The sequence below is a fragment of the Vidua chalybeata genome, chromosome 9, assembly GCF_026979565.1.
Source record: "Vidua chalybeata isolate OUT-0048 chromosome 9, bVidCha1 merged haplotype, whole genome shotgun sequence".
Lineage (NCBI taxonomy): Eukaryota > Metazoa > Chordata > Aves > Passeriformes > Viduidae > Vidua > Vidua chalybeata.
In genome coordinates this window covers 23269791-23288930 of record NC_071538.1, presented here as the reverse complement: position 1 = coordinate 23288930, position 19140 = coordinate 23269791, and the positions used below count along the sequence as shown (strand labels likewise).

Genomic DNA, 19140 nt, shown 5'->3' with positions numbered 1-19140 from the left:
AGCCCTTCTCCAGTGGCTTCCTCCCATGCTGTTTAGCCAGTTCTGGACTCCCTACAAACGGAACTTTTAAGCAACAGGATCATCAGACAAGATACCGTGTTTGTAATAGCTCAGCTCCTGGGCATGTTAAGGTTCCACAATATGCTGGTTTTATTAACTTTGGCTCCAGAGTAATAGATTTTTAACAGCTATTAAAGAAGATCACAGATGGTAGCATTATAAATTTTTGGAAAAGGTAGTAATTTGGAAAAGTGTAGCTCCATTAATTTCTAACATATTCAGGCCTTATTTTACTACTGGAAGTATTAGATGAAGAGAATGTTGCTGGACTGAAAAGGAAGCAAAGCCTTCTTTCACTGACAGCTACTCAAACTCTACACTTGCCAAGCACATAGCCAAAACCAGAAGGGACATCTAGCTTGTGGCATTTGCATTTGTTTTCCAAAGACAATCTCGGCACAGGTGTGGGACCTCCCTTTTCACTTCCCTTTTATGGTCATGTCCTGCTAAAAGCTGGTATTGTTTAGGCTATACAGATCTTCCATAAGCACAGAAGAGACAGGGAGGATGCAACATTGATGACTTGGCCAGTGAATTATACAGATGCTCTGAATGCATAGCAGCCTCCTCAGGTCTCAGATGGCCCCCTAATATTTTGGGGATATTGGTCTGTAATGCAGCTTTATAAACTATATATATATATATATATTTATTATATATATTATATATTTATATATATTTATAAAGCTGTAATGCAGCTTTATAAACACATCTGGCATCTATCTTCTGAGAGTCAGCCACATGACTAGGTCAGCTCAATGAGCAGAGAACTAAGTGTATTTCTCCTTCTCCTCCTCTCACACATGGTTGACTCTTTTGAGAGAAAAATACATATTTGAAAAATATTATGCTTCTTTGACAGTAGCAAAGGGACAATTTAATCTTGTGCCTTTGGGGATCTTTGTTGGGTGCAGCCCCCAGTTAATTTATGTATAACAGAAAACCAATCTAGAGAGGAATACGACTACACTGTGCCTCCAAGGCCCAGCATTACAGTTTCATTCTTACATTACATCCAAACATCCTATTCTTAGGAAGAAAGATTTATTTCTACAGCCTATTCTCTCTCTTATTCTAATCACTGCACTCCACTGACTTTTTTTATGTCTTTTGCAGTCACACCTATACATGACTTGCAGGTCACTGTAATTTAAATATTGCGGGTCATACATGGCTGAACAGCTGATAAGCATTCCAGATGTGACTAAGAAGTGCTACTGAGTTTCAAGTGATGTTTCAAGCTCAGGTCTCTCAGCATATGTTAGAAATAAAAGGAAGTTCATTGATTAGACTTTATAAAAGTCTGTTACTGAGACACAGTGGCCATTCTCTACATGCACTTATTTCAGTGGGGTCTCATGACCTCCTGAGTTCCGCAGCCTGGAGTTCTACAATGATAATAGATCTTTGTGCTTTCTGCTGGTGAGAATTCCAACTCCTTTGGGGAACAAGGAAAATAAGTGGTCTTCTACCACTGGAAGAAGTGTTTTCAAACTGATTAAGGCCTGGCTGAGCTCTGGAAAATGAAGAAAAAGAAGCTGTATCCATATGCATTCATAACAGAGAGTCTAGAAGACAACATAAGGAAGAAAATTTAGCTGCAAAAGGGACAGTGTCTAAAATATCTCCAATTTTAGTCCCTGGAAGTTACACAACCAGCACATGAAGGCTGTGCTACAGCAACACAATTTAGCTGGAGAATAAATGCATCGAGTTATGCAGATTGACAACACCTTGACCTTTTGCATTTCCACATATTAGGCACTGGATGAAGCAGTAATGCCACTGAAGTCAAACGCAAAATTTATGCAACTTCCATGAGAACAGGATTTAAACCAGGAGGTTTTGAAATGGGAGAGCATGAGTAAAGACAGTCTATTTCCTTCACTGAGAGAAATCTGTCTGTTCTGACTCCAAAATATGACCACTCTGCTAGGAATGGAAGCTACATAACTCTGGAAGTTTTTCAGATTGATATTAAAATTCAAGACATCAATATTTTTTTCTCTAAGTGAATACAATAATGATATACTCTGGATATGCTGAAAACAAAGTCAGTTAACAAACCCCAAAACTTTTTCTAGGAATACTCATTTTCAAGATCTCCCAGAGGTACGTAGAGTTTTTACCATGAAAAGTAATTCCCACTAGGCCAGAGGGGCTATGAATTTTCATGGAAAGCTTTGTCTTTCTCAGCTATGCAAATGAAATTCAGATAACCCATAGAGTCACTCTACAGAACCCTAAAATGCCTTAAGCACAATTAGGAATAAAAGAGGCCTAACTGCCTGACAGTGATGATTACCATGCCCTTCAGGTAAGTGTGCATAAGGCAATCTAAAATTATTCAGCTCTCAGGAGCATGTGCTAATCAGAGGTTCTGCTAAGCAGAACTATTACCAGTCCTTTAAAATAACCTCTAAAACATTCCTATGAGACATAGGATAAGTTATCAAGTTACTTTATTTTATGAGTCATGAAACTTGAAAATATGTACTTGAAAATGTGTTGAGATTTATTTCATAATGTTTATTTGCCTCTAATGCTTTTAGAGAATGACCTATCTACATTTTTCAGAAGTTGTATCTTCATTTTCTTACCATTTCCCTGTCTTTCAAAGCTCTAGCCTTATTCTCATTTTGCTTTTCCTGTGTAAACAGAGAGTAGCTTTAGTGATGTTCAGAGAAGCATGTTAGTTTTATGTTTTAACTCTTTTGTTGGAAACACCTGCCAGTTTGAATTATCCATCAGTTCTTAGACTATATCCTGAGTTGGAAGGGACCCACAAGGACCACTGAAGTCCAATTCCTGGCCCTGCACAAGACCATCCCCAAGTGTCACACCATGTGCTTGACACCGTTGTCCAAACACTTCTTGAACTCTGTCAGGCTTGACCAGGTGCTGTGACCACTGTGCTGGGGAGCCTGTTCCAGTGCTCAACCACTCTCTGGATGAAGAATCTTTGTGTAATATCCAAGTTAAACCTTCCTTGACACAACTTCCTGTCATTCCCTTGGGTCCTGTTGCTTGTCACTAGAGAGGAGAGGTTGGTACCTGCCCCATATCTTTTCCCTTGTGAGGAAGCTGTAGACAGCTGTGCGGTCTCATCTTTGTCTCCTTGTCTCCAGGGCAGCTGGCCTGCCCACATTCTATGTAATCATATTTTTATCTAAGCCTGATAGTCACTGCTACTAAACACATTTGTTTACTGGAGTTAATCTCATTCGTAACACATTCTTAAGGATCTTAACAGTTGAAATCCCTTAGTGTCAGAACTGTATTTGTGTGTTGCTGTTTCTACATGCCTGCATTGTATTGGTTGTTACATGTATTATTTCATTCATTTCACTCTTTAAAATATATTTCATTTGTATAACATGAACACATCCCTTTCCTACCATGTTGAAAAAAATTTTAACTTTCAACTCAGCATCTTTTTTCCAAGTCTATGCTTTTGTCTAGCATTCAAGAGGAAAAAATACATTTTTAGAAATGTATTTTCTAAACAATGTGGTTTTCTCTGGGCCTAGACCTCCTAAACAGGTCTTGCTGGAAAGTGGATGTCAGCAAGCCCTACTTTTCTTGTTTGAAGGGGGAAACTTAATGGGCTATGAGGGTTTTTTTTGTTGCAATTCAGAGTGGGAAGGCATTGTCTTCTATGAACAGGAGAGGGAAAATAGAAGTGGATGAGTGCTAAAAGGAAAAAAAATAAGAGAATTGACAGCGTTCAAAGGGAAGAGGTTGAAACCCTGTTTCTTACCATCCATTTATTAAAGTAAAAGCTTTAAAATTCAGAAAGCCTTATTTAAAGTAGGTAAGTTTTGGGTCTAAGTAGTTGGCTGTTGTTGGATTGCATTAGGACCTTACCTCCTGCTTACAAAGGAAATCCTTATTACACAGTAATGCCCGTCAACCACGGTGGTTGACTCCTCTATCCCTTACACTTACAAACTTCTCATTGCAATTAAATGATCTCTGAATAAATCCCTCTTCATGGAGTACAACTTAATCTGGTTCTGTTTGAGCCAATCACAACAGAAGATTTTAAGTCATGTCCTTTCCCTGATGCTGCTGAAGTGCTGGCAATTTGCTGTGCTCCAAAGCTTTAGAAAGGCATTCTCGTTAGTCTGATGAGAATTGGTGCGCATGCGTGCAAACGCAGAGTGGGTGTTCACACGGAACACAAGCTACATGCTCCTTTCAAGTGTCACATGAATTGTTGTTACCCTTTCACCCAAGTGATTTGAGTCCTCAACTGAAAAGTGGGAAATGGTTTCAAATCCTCATGCTATGTAATGGGACAGGGCTGATAACTCACCAAAATGTTTCCTAATCAACGTTTAGGTTCAGGTGTATTGCAGTCAGTTTTTTCTCTTGATGTTGCTTTTACTTTTCAGTTCAAGAAGAGCTGTAAGTCTGCAGTTCAGTAATTAGAAATTACTCCTGGTGGGGAAAGGCTCACACAGGCTCTTGACTGCTCCTGTGACTGAATAGCATAGAAGTCTCAAAAGTTCATTAGCAGACTTTTCTGTTAACTGAGGGCTTTGACTCCCTCAGAGCAACTGGGTGTTGAAAATCTCTACTTGTTTTTAAATGAAGCTTGGAATGACTTGCTGAGGGACCTAACAGTCTAGACCTGAGTGGAGAACTTGCCTCCCTCATGTGGGAACTGTAAGCAGAGATCAGTGTAGGTTCTTCGCTGCTCACAGAATCCTTTACGTTATTCCTTGTAACAGCTGCAGGGAGCTTCTAGGGAAAGTGTATGTATGCAATCAGTATTACATAAGGCAACTCTTAAGAGCAGCAGGCACACACTTTGTGCTGTTGCTTTGCATTTCATCCCATCTTGCTGCAGGCCAAAGCACAGCACAAGTTCTATTGTATCTTGTAGGACCCCTACATCATTTTCAGCATTAGAGACTTGCTCAGTCTGAGGTACAGCAACCTCCCTTACTGTCTGAATTCCCAAAACAGCAAAGAGAGCACAGAGTGAAGAAGCCTCTTACCTTTTCTTAGGGGCTTCTCCAAGCTTGACCTCTGCCTCCTGGGCAAAGCTAATATAAGATAGATGTCACAGCAAATGCCTTCCATCAAAGGGCTTTTTTTGAGCAGGCCTAATAACATTGATAGGATGAGCTTGATGCTTCCATATAACCAGTCTCTGTTAAGCTTTCCAGTTGGTGCAGCTTAGTGTTAGCTGCTGACCATATCCAGGTGCTTACAGAACGGAAACACCCCACTGTTACCTAAAATTCCTTCTGAACCCAACCCCCTTCTACCTTATAGAGAATCTCCAAAGCCCTTCAAGTGCATCTGAGAGAAAATATATTTTGTTTTATATTTCACCCGATGTTTATATTTTCATATTTTTATATATTAAGTATTATATCTATTTTATGCTTTTGAGTGCCAGGTATAGTTAACTTACACTGTATATTACCATTAAGTTCTTCACGTTATTTTCACAGTCTGTTTCTTACCTAAGTTAGGTACTTCAAAGTGCCACAGGCTCTTTCCTGTGAATAGGGTCACATGAAACACTTCACTCAAGCCATAAAACATTTGTACCTTCCTCTTTCTGCTGTGCCATTAAACAAATCCACATCACAACTGTTTCTTTAAGCTTAAACTGTGTCTACTCATGATCTTCCAGAAGTACCTAAGTGACTGTACTTTCCAGGGAGGCTAAGTGCCTCCAAGTGACACACCAGGCAGCCACTGTCTCTGCAACTCCACCTGCTACCAGCTGAGCAGCCATAGCAGGTTTTGCCCTAGAAGATGTGCCGAGAACCTCATTCTGTTTTCCAAACAGATATTTTTGGCTCTGATAGAGGAAACACATACTTCAGGGGTCAGCAAAAATATATCTGTGATTACCTATTTGAGAACATTTCTATTTTTCTAAGCATTCCCTTATGAACGTGATTTTTATTCTATCCAAGCAATATGAGTGGCGTTTGCCTAGAAGCCAGCCCTTCTTGAAACATGTCTTCCTCCTGAGAGGTTCCTGTGCACATAGTCCGATTTATTTGAGGCACCCTTTCACGTTCTGAGTAATTCTTAGAAATAATTCCTGCTTCAAAAGGCTCGAAACATGAGATTAATGTATGCCTACTCCTTATAGGGAGCTTCGATGCTGATTTCGGCGAGACAAAGCATCACGTAGGGGTTTTGCATCAGGCGGTGCGGAAAGAGCACCGAGGCGAGCTCGCTCCCCGCGGGCGCACCGCGTTCCCCGCGGATCGGCTCCGCGCCGCGCCCCGCGCCCGCCGCCAGCCCCCGGCCAGCCCACTCGGCGTAGCGGCCACTCACCTCCACGAAGTAGAAGCAGGGCAGGAGGGTGACGCTGTCCTTGGTCACTTTGCCCTTCTGCCGCTCCTTCGCGGACATGCTGGCGGGGCTGCGGGCGGCGGCCCCGCGGCCAAGCGCTGCCCCGGCCGCTCGCAGCCGCCCGGCCGCCGCGGCTCTCCTCCGCCCGCCGCCGCCGCGCCGAGCGCTGCGCCGTGCGCGGGGCTGACGTCAGGAGCCTGCTCGGCGGCGGGCGGGGGTCCCGGCCAGCTTAACTCCTTCGCGCCGGGCCAGGCGGGGACCGGGGGGCCGGGGAGCCCCGGGCGCTGCGCCCGCACGCGGGGATGCTCCGGCTGCGGCGGGGGATTTGTACGCACACGTATGGGTTTGGGAGACCTGAACAGGATCCCTGAGGGCATCAGCGTGTTCGGGATGCTCCTTGAGGAGTCTGCGGCGTTTATCTTGTTTCTGGGAAATATTTGCTCTGAAACAGAGTAGTAGAATGTTCCAGGGAATAGCATTCCTATACAACCAATATTCTTTTCTTGCAGGTGTACTCTTTTTAAAATCAAAATATTAATGACAGCTCACCTCAGTCTTAGTGCCAGTCTGGGGGAGTAGTGTGACTGGGATTGAGCCAAACTGAGCTCTTCAACCCCATGTGCAATACTGAGGCGTGTGATTTCTCTGATCTGTCAAATATCTGGTGCAGTTCCTGCTACAGTCTTGAAGAGAACAGAATTAACCTGAGCAATTGTTTCCATGGTGAAATGTGCTGAGAATCCTATTTATGGATCAAAGTTTGCAGCCTTTTCTCAGGCAAGCTCCTGTTGATGTCAATGAGAGGTACCCTGGATAAGGCCTGCAGGAATTCTCTGTGAAAGATAGCATTTTCATTCTTTGTAGCACATTAATAAGGTCTGCAAAAGTTGTCTTGTGCCTATAAGCTTATTCTTGCATTGTGATGTTCAGCTTTAATGTACAAGGAGAGAAGTGTGACTCAAGCAGTCATTGTTTATCTCCTGTCTTTCTCCTTTTGGGGGAAAATGGGAAATTACCTGCTGTTTTTGTTGCTAGTATTTTTGCTGCTATGGCAATGGAGGTGAAGATTCTTATCAGCCCCTTTTCTTTTCTAGCTGTTCCTTTTCATTTATCCAGAGTGGATATGCCAATCCATGTTCTACACTGAGTAGACAAGCTTCATGAGAGGGTAAAATCAAAAATGTGCTTCATGCCTGCAGGCAGGTGTAGAAGATAAATCTGTAGTCTGACTCCAAATCATTGAAAAAGACTTTTCAGAGCTGCAACACACGTTGCCATACCAACACATATTCTTGTCTTAACCCTGTTAGGAAAGATTTACAGGGTTTCTGCTGGCTCAGGTGTCAGGGCAGTTGTTGGTAGTCTTGTAAAAGGCAGATCAGGGGCCTCCGGGTAGTGAAGGTAGCCAGGGGGGTTACTGGGAGCAGAGGAGCTGTGAGCAGAGGAGGTTTGTTCCTGCCTATCAGCACTAAATTCCAGGAAATTACTCAAAGTGCTGTGGGGATGTCCAGTAGTGGTTCATACCCATCAGTACAACTATAGCCTTTAAATAAAAGTAGCACTTGCCACAGAATCACAGAACATGTTGAGTTGGAAGGGACCCACAAGGATCATCAAGACCAACTTCTGGCCCTGCAAAGGACCATCTCCAAGAGTCACACCATGTGCCCAAGATCATTGTCCAGATGCTTCTTGAACTCTGTCAGGCTTGGTGCTGTGAGCACTTCCCTGGGTCAGTCAAATGCTGAGAAGGAAGATGAGCCTTCTTCCTGATATGCAGTGAGCCAGTTCCAGCCTTCATCTTTAACAGGCCCTTGACTAGCAGTCCTTTGATTAATTACCCTGTAGGGTTCTGAGTACCCTGTAGGGTTCTGAGTCCACCTGCTTCTCCACTACACTGGAGGTTCAAGACTCCCAAAAGTCTTGTGACTGTAGTGTCTCTGAAAATAATCAGTCTATCTTTGATCATTCACTCAAATATTGAGTAGCCTGTTCACTTGTTCCTATAGCTCCTTCACCTGGGGACACAGCTCCTCACCCGCAGCACACCTTCTGCAAAAGAACTGTTTGTCATCCCCAGCCTCACAAAGAGGCATCAGGCACTCCTGGAAATGTGTGACCTGGACAGCTACATCTACTGTCGGTATGCTCTGGCATAGCTGGCTCGGTGGTTCTCACAGCTACATGGGATTCTAGTCAGAGGAGGAGAAGGCTCATCAGTGCCTGCATCCCTGCATGGGACAGGGCTGCCTTGCACTGGTCTAAAGGTGACATCGATGGGCAAGCATGGGCATGTCTAGGGTGCATTTCCCACCCTTCTCTCTGGGCTTTCATTTAGGTCCTCACTTGAGACTCAGGTAGAACAACCACTTTCTCAGGAATAAGTAACCAAGGTACAGCTAAGGTGCCACTTCACCATTTCAGCCTTGGTGTGCTGCCAGCAGTGGATTCCTAGCTGCCAATAAGGTTGGCAATAAATTAGCTACTAAATTGATACTAAATTAAACTATTTTCCCTAAGTCTAGTCTGTTTTGCCCAATACAGTAGCTAGTAAGTGATCTCTCCCTGTTTTTGTCTTGACCCATAAGCCTTTTGTTATATTTTCTGTCCCCTCTCACGCTGAGGAGGGGAGTGATAGAGAGGCTTTGGTAGACACCTGGTGTTTGTCTAAGGGCAATCCACCACAATGAGTGTCTCATCCATATGATCTCCTAAAGAAAAATGTGTTGGTGGTAACTAATTCAGAAACACCTTCTGTCCATTTAAATAATGCTAGTCTTACAAGAAAGTGTGGTGATGTGTGACTTATAAATGCATCTATGTGCTGGATAGTCATATTTACAGGATATGCACTATTCCTGACAGCTTTTCTACCCACCTTCAAGCAAACTCAGAGAAGTGTCATGGAACACTTAGCATAAAGCATAGAATTGTTTGTTTATGCTTTGCTTCAGCAAAACCAATCAAGTTCATAAAAACATTTAAAGGAGTTGGGGAACTAAAAGATGAAATTCATAGGTGTGGACTGTAGGCCTCTTCTGACTCATCTAGAATGAGTTTTTAGGAGTGATTTCTTTTTCCATCAAGAAAAAGAAAATTTGGCAATCAGTAGCTGCCTCTGGTGACTGCAAGCTGATATTATAGAGCTCAGTTTGACCCAAGACCTTGGCCCCCTAAAGAAGCATTGTTGGTGAAACTTCTTTAGGTGATGAAAGCGCCTCAGGTGAAGAAAGCACATCTTTGTGCTTCTCAGGCAGACAGTAGCTGCCACAGTTATTCGAAACCTGATTTGAAATTCTTTTCCAGGGCAATCTAGTGTGTTGGCAAAGTTGCACTGCATTAAATGTGACTGCAGGTCATTGTCTCTTTGTCCAGGTGCTCTCTTCCCTCTGCAGCCAAGTCTGCCATTGCTCCCAGGCTTTGGTAAGTGCTGGACACAGGCAATGGCTGTGGTTTCACTGCTTCCATGGCAACAGAAAGCATACTGCAGAAGCAGAGACCAGTATTATATCACTGAATAAACCTACTTGCAAAAGCAGTATGAAATAATATGACAAAGATTTAGAGAGCTGGTGAGTCTATGGCCATGCAGATTACCTGGTAAGAGAGTAGCTCTGGAGGTTTGTAGCAAGCAGAAGTTTGGCCAGAGGCTGCAGCAGCAGCTGCAGTTGCAGTTACCATTGGTTAGTAGCCTGAGGAAACGTGCTTTCTTCTGGTCACCACACAATTTCCCCACAGAAAAGCCACTTCTGGGGCTGTGTGCATGGATCAGGGTTAAATCATATTATATAGAAAGATCTTTTTTTCTTTGGCTTGACTACTGAATGCAGAATAGATGATGTGAACTCAGCATATTAAAACAGTAATCCTCTCTTGAGAAGGGGTGGCATATGGGAGCTGGGCTTTGCTGTGTGGAACTGACAGATGTTTTTTTGTTCTGCTTTGCTTGCCATATCAGAATTCAAAAATGCAGCAGTGTGTGTTTGTACATATATTCTTATTTCCCCCACCACACTCCCAGTCCCTCAGGAAAATCTATTTGGGGGAATTATTGTGTGTATTGAATTCACATGTTATTCCATAGGTAAATCTGCCCTGAGCAAGTGAGGGGATGTTGCTTGTTTTAGTCATTAATTTAAAAAATTTTTCTGGTCATAAGACAGATACATTTTTATGAATATTTGATGAACAGGCTTTCTAATGTTTGGTGCAACTACCTCAGTATAGTCTATTATTTGGAGGAAAAATACTGCTGGCTCCCAGGACAAAGCTCATGTCAGACAACATGGCAGCATCTTTTCCAGCATCTAAACAAAGTACCTTACGTATGAACCTGATAAATGCTATGAAAGGGAAAAATTATAGCATATAGAGAAATTGGATAGCTGAATCAAGGGCATCCCCTTAATTATCAATATTTGCATTAGCTTTCTTCAAGTGCAGGATTTTTTTCCTTGCTTTTTCATGTTAGGCAAAATTTTCCTCTTTGACCCATCTGTAGATCCCATGTTGGCAGCACATAGCACTCTTGGATAGATGGCATGTGACAGCACTGGGAGAGTCATAGTGGAACAAGTTCAAAACATACAAAAGAGATACACAGTGCAGATGGGAGAGTTAAATTCTGCTTTGAAGTTGTAATTACGACAAGCAATTGTTTCTCTGCTATGCCTAATAATCTCCCGTTGTTGTAAAGCTCTGTCTTCTAATGTCTTTTCCTTGGCTGCTAGATATAGGTCACAGCTTTAAAGTAGCAGAGGACTCTGAATGATTCCTGGCTTTCCTGCTGCCTTTTACTCTGTAGTGTTTGGTTTGAAAAATGAATTTTCCATGTTTTGCATGAGTCAAGCTAGGATGATTTTTCTGACTCTGTGGCTATAAATACTATTTATGGACACATCTACATAGTATTTTGCAGACTTAAATGCCTGTGCTTTCTGGCCTTAGGCAAGTTATGGCTTGCAAGCCATGTGGCTGTAGAAGTGTAATGCTGGACTGTGGTTTGTATGAACTGCTTCCCCTTAAGTCAGATTTAACAACAGGCTGAGTGGTTATGTGGCTTTTTAGTGAAACTGCCTTGTGGCTGGCTGATGTCGAGTCTGTGCTCACTGTGGACTGTGCCCAGTGTGTGTTTATTTCTATGCTGATAATGGTTAATTTTTGATTACCTTGATTCTTAGTTACAGGCATGAAAGCTTGAAAATGTCAGAATGTGAAAATCCCATTGATAGCCCATTTCTGGGATATCAATGCCTCTTTAAAGCAACTTTGTGTAGATATCAATAAAAACCAAATCTGGATTATTGTGCAGTGACCTGTCACAAATCTTTTGCTTGAATCTAGGCAAGTTATCACCAGCTAATTAGATATCAGCCATTTGGTGCATGAGCTCAGGCAGAGAGAGGTTGAGTAAGAAACTATAGTCAGGCAATTAACAGTAGAAACCATTTGTATAAATGGAAATGCTGGAGTCCCAGCAGAAATTCTCTTTGCCCTGCAGTCTATATGAAATACCATGTCTGAAAAGGACTGGTACACTTGTCTGACATTTTCAGGACTACAATAGCCTGTTGATATTTGTTAGTCCATTTTCTAACCACTGCACATATCTGCTTCTCAGCATAGTTTTACCACATCCAAGACTCTGATGTCATGTTTTTTAAGATTAAATGAACACTTCCTCAAAATAGACTTTTTTGTGAAAAAAACATGTTTCACATTCCTTGAGGAAGGCAAACTGCATGCACAACGTTGAGAAGGAAACTTAGCAAGTGAATTGTAGCAACACAACATAGTCTTATTCATAGGAGGTAGCGGAAAAATATCTGAAGTACTAAAACTTGTACTTTTCAAAGTGTTCTTAAATGCTCCAAATTGAAAAAAGACAAAATCTTTTATTTTTACAATATTGAAGTCCAGTAATAACTTCGATATGAGTATATAAATTATTTTGAAAGTCTGTAATCATAGTGCTGTTTGTTGTCAAGGACACAAATAAGGTAGCCTCACAACTGAAGAAAACTCCTGTCCCACAATATTAAATATCAATTTTCACTGTTAGTTAGTAAAACCGAGGCATAAAAGCCTACCCTATGTGTACATATGCACATAAATATTTTTTTTGTATTTATGAAGTCTTAAAGCAATGTGACAATTAAGCGAAATCATGTCAGCTTAAAGGACTGTAATTCCACGATAGCACTCAATATGTATCAGGATTAATATTTATACTCTATAGCACCAGAAAACTCTGCCTGAACTAACAGAAAGGAGAAAACCGTGAAATACTTATTCCATTATTTGTATAACATTTTCCTTGAAAAAAAAAATCAACATCATCAGGCAGCAGAAAAACTCATTGTCAGTCAATGTTGAATAAATGCAGAAACAGCATGGTGCAGGAATCAGTCTATCATATTGTTAGAATAAAAGTGAATAAAATCCTGATCTATGAGTAAGTTGAGTAGAAATACCTGGATTATAAAAAAATAGTTTAATATTCCCAGCGACAGTGTTCTTTATAAAATTAGCACTTGGGCAAAAATAAAAGAGGTTATACAATGATTTTGTACTTTGGTTCTGTAGTGTGAGAGTGAAGAGCTGTCAGGTGGCTTTCTGCCCCTTTGTGATCATTCTTAGAAGGCTGTTAAAATCAACCATTGCTGAATTAAATGTGGAAAAGTCTGTTGAGAATGGAAATGTAGATGTGAACAGTCAACAAGTGCTCACCAGAGAAGTATCTTGCTAAAGTTCAGAGTGCAAAGCCTGAACAGTGCTAAAGTTCAGAGTGCAAAGCCTGAGTCGTAATGGCAACTGTAATAATAATAAGACATCGTGTAAGGGGGTGATTCTCCTGGTGCAGTTCTTCATCTCTCCTGACTGGAATATCTTAAGCACCTTCAAGCCATTATGAGTTCTCACTGAGTTTTAAGGATTGTAACTATTAGGTGTAACTTACAGAAAAAATAAAATAAGATATATGGAAGATATAAGATGATTTTGCAACAGTGCAAGCAGAAGTGGATGCTTGAGCTGTGTTCAGGTCATGGCATAGTGTGGCAGTAAGTTCTTGTTTTGTGTAGCTCCTCCAGTAAACACAAATAGTAGGATATAAAAGGAATGGGGGAAAACAGGGAACAAGACATATCTGACGGCTTAATGAATGCTTTTAGCTTCAAGTTCTTCCATTCAGCACCTGGCTTTCCCTGGGTGGTTGCTCCTGAATTTGACACATTTGACACTCTAGAAAGAAAATGTTATAAAATCTTGGGAAATTAGGGCTCAAAGTGTTTACCTAAGATAAACCAAAGTAGCTCAAGTGTACTTTGTTGCCTGAACAGCAGCCTGTGGAAACATTCAGGAATACCAAATATTATAGCAAGCATAACCCCTGCAGGCCTCTGCCTTGTGGACTGGCTGGTGGAGTGTTCTCCTGCTGGCCTTATATTTCTGCAGTGTGTCCCTCAGCCTAGTGAAATGCCTCCAAAATGAGATCTGACAACTTTATGGCTTCTGAATTAACAGTGTAAGAACCCCCCCCCCCAAATGAGGGACTAAAGCTTTGCTCATATAACTTAGAGGAATTAGTTTTTATCATTGATTTTGTAGATGTATAGAGGGGAGAAGCTGTGTAGCCAAATTCAGCAAAATTCAGCTGCCATTTCCAGGGAGTTCCACCCTGAGGGGATGCTTTATGAAGAAGTAGATGGTGAGATCTATGAAAGGGGAGAAGCTCCTTTTCAATGCTGAGGGAGTAAATGGTTTTTATGGACAGACAAGCAGCTATCAGTTAACTGAGGAGCAAGGAGAAGTGCATTGCCTGAGGCAACAGATCATTGTAGGTTAAGGGAGCCCTTAGTGATTTGCTTTGGTAAAAACTGTATTGAGCTAAAACAGTAACTTCATCCAAACACTTGCAAATCCATGAAAAATAAGGCATTCCTTCATGGAGATATTACTTTTAAAGGCCCACAGCATTTTACATACTAGGATTTCAAATTGCAGCTTAATTAGAGACCAGAAGTTCATTAAAACCTGTTTTCCTGTTGTGGACAAAGGTATGTCACTCTGACCATTTTTCAGCTGTACCTCTGAATTGCACTGAAATATAATTATTGATAGCTTTAATCTAACTCAAATTAAAAATCAAACTGTTGAATTTTCAAAGAACCAAAACCTTACAAAAATGTTATTAATTCCAAATTAATACAAACATACAATAGTGTAGTTTTATTCATCTTTCCCAGGGGTTCATTTATGTTGATTGAAGTTTAAATGTCTTTGATAGCAGAATATCAATGTAAGTACTTATTTGGTAGAATGTAATTTTCATGTGTTTTACATTACTATTATTTGCCTTCCTGCTCTGGTAGAATGCTTTCCAGATACAAATTCTAGTGATAAATTGGGAATTTTGACCAGTGACAAATTACATGTCTAAACACAAGGAAATAAATGAAGGAGGTATTATTTTTATAACTGCTTAATATTTGATTTTACCATTCTTTGAATGGGCTCATCTGTCTCTCTAATGGAAATAATTTATTTCAGCTATTTTTTTTCCTGTATTTTTACTGCTTTGGTAACAGAAAAGTTTTTTGTTGTAAAATTCTACATTTAATTGCTAATAATTAAATAAGAGTGTGGGAATAGTTCCTTTCGTTCACATTGGAATTTAGTTCAGGGAGTCTGAGCTGCTGTTGAAAGATCCTAATGTTGTAAATTTCACTATAGTAGAAGAAGTAGGGCAAGTAATCCACAAAACCTTCTTGTTTATGTGCATGCAACTTGATGAATATGCAGATAAACCCTGTCACCATCTTTGGTACCAGAGGAAAAGAGTTTATGACTCCTGGATATCATCAGCTAGTTTATTTATAGCACAAAGGCAAAATTAAAAGCAATGAATGCCCCTACCATCTAAATTAAACAGGTTAAAATGCTACGTTTTAAATTCCTCTGATGTCAAGATTGCGATCATTGTTAAGAGGATGGAAAGTATTAACATTTTTCCAGGACTTAAAGTGTATCCATTCATCTGTTAATGGATTGGTGGCTGGAATAGTAAGTATTGATTTGTCATGGGATATAGATGTGAGGTTTGGAGATCTGATGTGATGTTGCAGAAGCAGGTATTACTGCCCATAATATGGATTACATATTTCAGGAATTCAGTTCTTGCCGCACAATTTTGTATGTTTGCATTTTTTTTTTATGCTCTCTAGATGCTTGTGCATCTCTTGTTCATATCTCTTTCACATATTTTCCCCATTTTCCTTGCCATTTCACCATCTCAGTTCTATCACTCAATTTTCTATAAACCTTTTCTTCTCTTCTACCTCAGTGTCTTGTTTGCTCCCTCCTTTACAGTTTCTCACTTTTCTTGTCTCCTTCCCATCCTCCCTTCCTTATCGTTTTCTGTCATCCAGCTCTTCCAGTCTTCCATTTTAATGTTTTCACCCTCTTCTGTTTACCTTTGGCATGTCTGTTTCCAAACTCCCTGCACCTTTCTCCATGGTGCTCCAATTCTTTGTTTTTCCCTGTTGTGTTGTCTCCTGTGTACTGGCAGCCAACCAGCTCTGCTTAGGGCAGTAGTTATTTGAGACAGAAAGCAGGAACCTGAGCCTGGAAATGAAGGGCAATATGACACCCTTCTCTTTACTTGGGCCCATGCCCTGTGCTTACCATACCCCTCCAAATATTACTGTACCCAGGTCACCGCTGTCCAGTGGCACTGTCCTCTGTTCACGGGCAGAAGTGATGCTGAGGAGCTGTCCAAGGTAGGGCTGGCAGTCCCAGCTGTCTTGTCCCATCCTGTTTTGTCCTGTCCTTCTCTTTGTCCTTCAGCATTTTAGCACGGAGCTTTTCAAGAAAGTGACTGAATATGTAGCCAGGAAGCCTCTCTTTCTCTTATCCTAATAACTCCACTGCTGTCTATAGGGCAGTATCTCTTATCTGTGCCCAGCTAATAGAATCCAGGGTAGCAATCTCAAGGTGCTGGAGTCAGTAGGATGTTGCAGTGCAGGCAGCTCAAACACTGGGTAACAGAAGGAACACAGTGGAAAGCTGTATCTCCTATTGCAAGGTTTGGCAGAAGAAACATGCCGTTTATGCATGGAGATGGAATTCCAAACAGATCACCAGTGTCCTGCTTCCCTAATCCCTTGCCTAGTTAGATTTCTCAGATATGCAGGTATGTTGTTAGACATCCAATTCATACCATCCGATTTGATTGTTTTTAAGTGCTGGGAAAATGCATCTGAAATGTGCTTCTGTGCATTGCTATCCATATTGTGAATTTTTCCAGTCTGTTGACCCAACCTTTCATTTAGAATATATGTAATGGATATCTGGTGTATCAAAGATGTGGTGAGAGATATTGCCAGGTTCAGGGGATCAGCCTTCACCTCTCCTTGTTCAAAACAATTATTTGTTTTCAGGCATTCTCAGTTAAGTGATCTTGCATGGAATATTTTCATCATCTGTTTGACCAAGTAACTTTTCTACACAGAGGATTAGGGAAATTTTGTCTGTTTTTCAGTTTGCTTAATTTGTACATTTGAGAATTCTTTATGTGTATTTAGTTTCTTCCTCAAGAGGTTCAGTTTCCCACTCAGTTTATGTGAGTCTTTCCAGGAGTGATATTCCCAAAATCTAGAAAAATAGGATTATAAACTCACCTTCTACAAAGAATAATGGTGGCATTGGCAGAGAATATAAAAGAATTGTTGTTTCTGTCATTAATTCTTTTCTACATTTTTTTTTTAGTCTCCATAAGCTCTCAGTGCTGAGGTTTATGCCTTTGTAAAATGGAGATAATGTCCTTCGCAGTGTTAGGAGATGGTATGAGTGTTATGTAAATTATAATTAATTCTGTACTGTGAGGCCATTAGAAGAAAGTCTGTTGTTATTGTGAGTTACTGTAACTCTAAAGATACTCAGTGGGGTACAATTTGTAACAACATTGACCAAGTCCTCTTCCCAGAGGAGCTAAGGGACTCCTTTACTGTCCCTAGAATTTTTAGGATCAGGTGTTGTAACAAGAGGTTCAGCTCCTCCTGTCTTATCTCTTCTGGTCACACTGTCACTGAATGACAATACAGCAATTCTTAGCTCCTTCTGTGTCTCCAGAAGATTTTCCAAATAATATATGTTCTTCTAGGAAACAGTGAACCTGAGGTTGTGATTTCCAATGGGTATTTTCCATGGCTAGTGGGTTTTTTTTTTTTGGAAAAGACACATTTTTAATGACAGAATGGGATGATTTTTCATGTAGAAATTTCACAAAACAAGAAATAGGGGTTGTTATTATTAGAACTGTTCTATGAATTAACTCACAGATTTCACCTTTAAATGTGTACACATAAGATTATATTTATGTAATAATTTATCATCTTTTACTATACTTAAATTCTCAAGTACTTTTTTCCTCAGTATATTCTGAATCTCTTAGTTTTTTAAAATGTAAAATAGGAAAGGCAAAAAATAAGGGTTGACAAAGCAATGCTGGGATTTTTTTTTATATGGAGCAGCTATTTTTCCAGTTTTTTCCTGTTATGAAAATAGGATGAACCAGTAGTGTTAGCAGTGTAGTGATCAAACGTCTTAGATATCAGTTCTGACTAAGATCAGCTTTTTTATTTTGGAAAACTGTTGAATATGGGAGAAATGGAAGCTGATACTTAAGTGGTGGTATAAAAAATAATTACAGTCACAATTTATAAAAAACTATTCCTAAAAATATACCTCTGGCATGCAAGAAGAGAAGGTTTGCCAGGTTAAGTGTAGTATTTCTCTGTGGGTTTTTACTTCAGGAGTTGTGTGGACTCTAGGGATAGGAGAAAGGACAATCCCAAATGGCTCTGTACATGAAAGTTGCATTGATTTAAAACTCACCCCTGCTACCACAAGATCTATAAAGAATAGGTTACTTCATAACAAAAAGGAGAAGAGAACATTTTTCTGAGTTATTTGCTACTAGTTAATCCACTCCGAGAAAGATACAGAGCAGAGAGGTGCAGATTACACCTGATATAATGGGACATGCATTAATATTGCATTAAATGCAAAAATTAACAGGAAATATTCATAGCTGTTCCTCATGTTTGACCTTTTCCACCTCCTCAACCTCCTCCAAGTCCTGGGGATGAAATGCTACTTTAAGTGCTACTTTTATCTGGAATGGATTTTTCAGTAATCAGTATGTCAGGGCAAGATCATTTCCCTCAAGAGTTTCTCTGTAAAAATTGTTGAAAACCAGAGACAGTCATTTCCCTTCACTTCCAGTCTCGAGTGCTTAACCTCGGATGGAGGAATCCTGCTGAGTTCTTTGCTCCAATGAATCCTAACCTGCAATTAAATGCTGCAGATGGCATTAGTTACTCACTTACACTTGATAACATCAGTGCCTTCAAAGGATATGGACCTGCCCTGTCCATATGTGTGCTGTGCTCTTTGCTTTCTGCTGGTTTGTGAAAGAGTTGTTGATGAGAATTGGGCCTAAGCAGCTTGTTCTGGACGAGTGCAGCCAGGCTCTGTGTGGAAATGTTGCTTATTGCTCAGTTCAGATGGTAGAAGTTTCACTGGAATGCCTAAGGGAAATCTTTACATCTTCAGTTAGTATTTCTGTGTTCAAACTTTTCAGGCAATTATGCTCTATTTAGTGCCTGGGACACTAATGGTGTTTAGTAAAACAGCCACAATCCCTTCAAAATGTGGTGCTTAGTAAGGGATGGACAAGAACAAATAAAG

General features: G+C 40.6%; 2 protein-coding genes across 10 annotated transcripts in view; one reads left to right on the top strand and one right to left on the bottom strand.

Annotated features, from left to right (window-relative positions):
• PLPPR4 (phospholipid phosphatase related 4) overlaps nucleotides 1-6450 on the bottom strand; it is a 31714-nt gene extending 25264 nt beyond the window's left edge. For both annotated transcript variants that reach the window (XM_053950076.1, XM_053950077.1), the window contains exon 1: nucleotides 6373-6450. In XM_053950076.1, the coding sequence (XP_053806051.1) occupies nucleotides 6373-6450 (78 nt within the window). The remainder of the gene's footprint in view (nucleotides 1-6372) is intronic.
• PLPPR5 (phospholipid phosphatase related 5) overlaps nucleotides 1-19140 on the top strand; it is a 214962-nt gene that overhangs the window by 18161 nt on the left and 177661 nt on the right. The window lies entirely within an intron of this gene.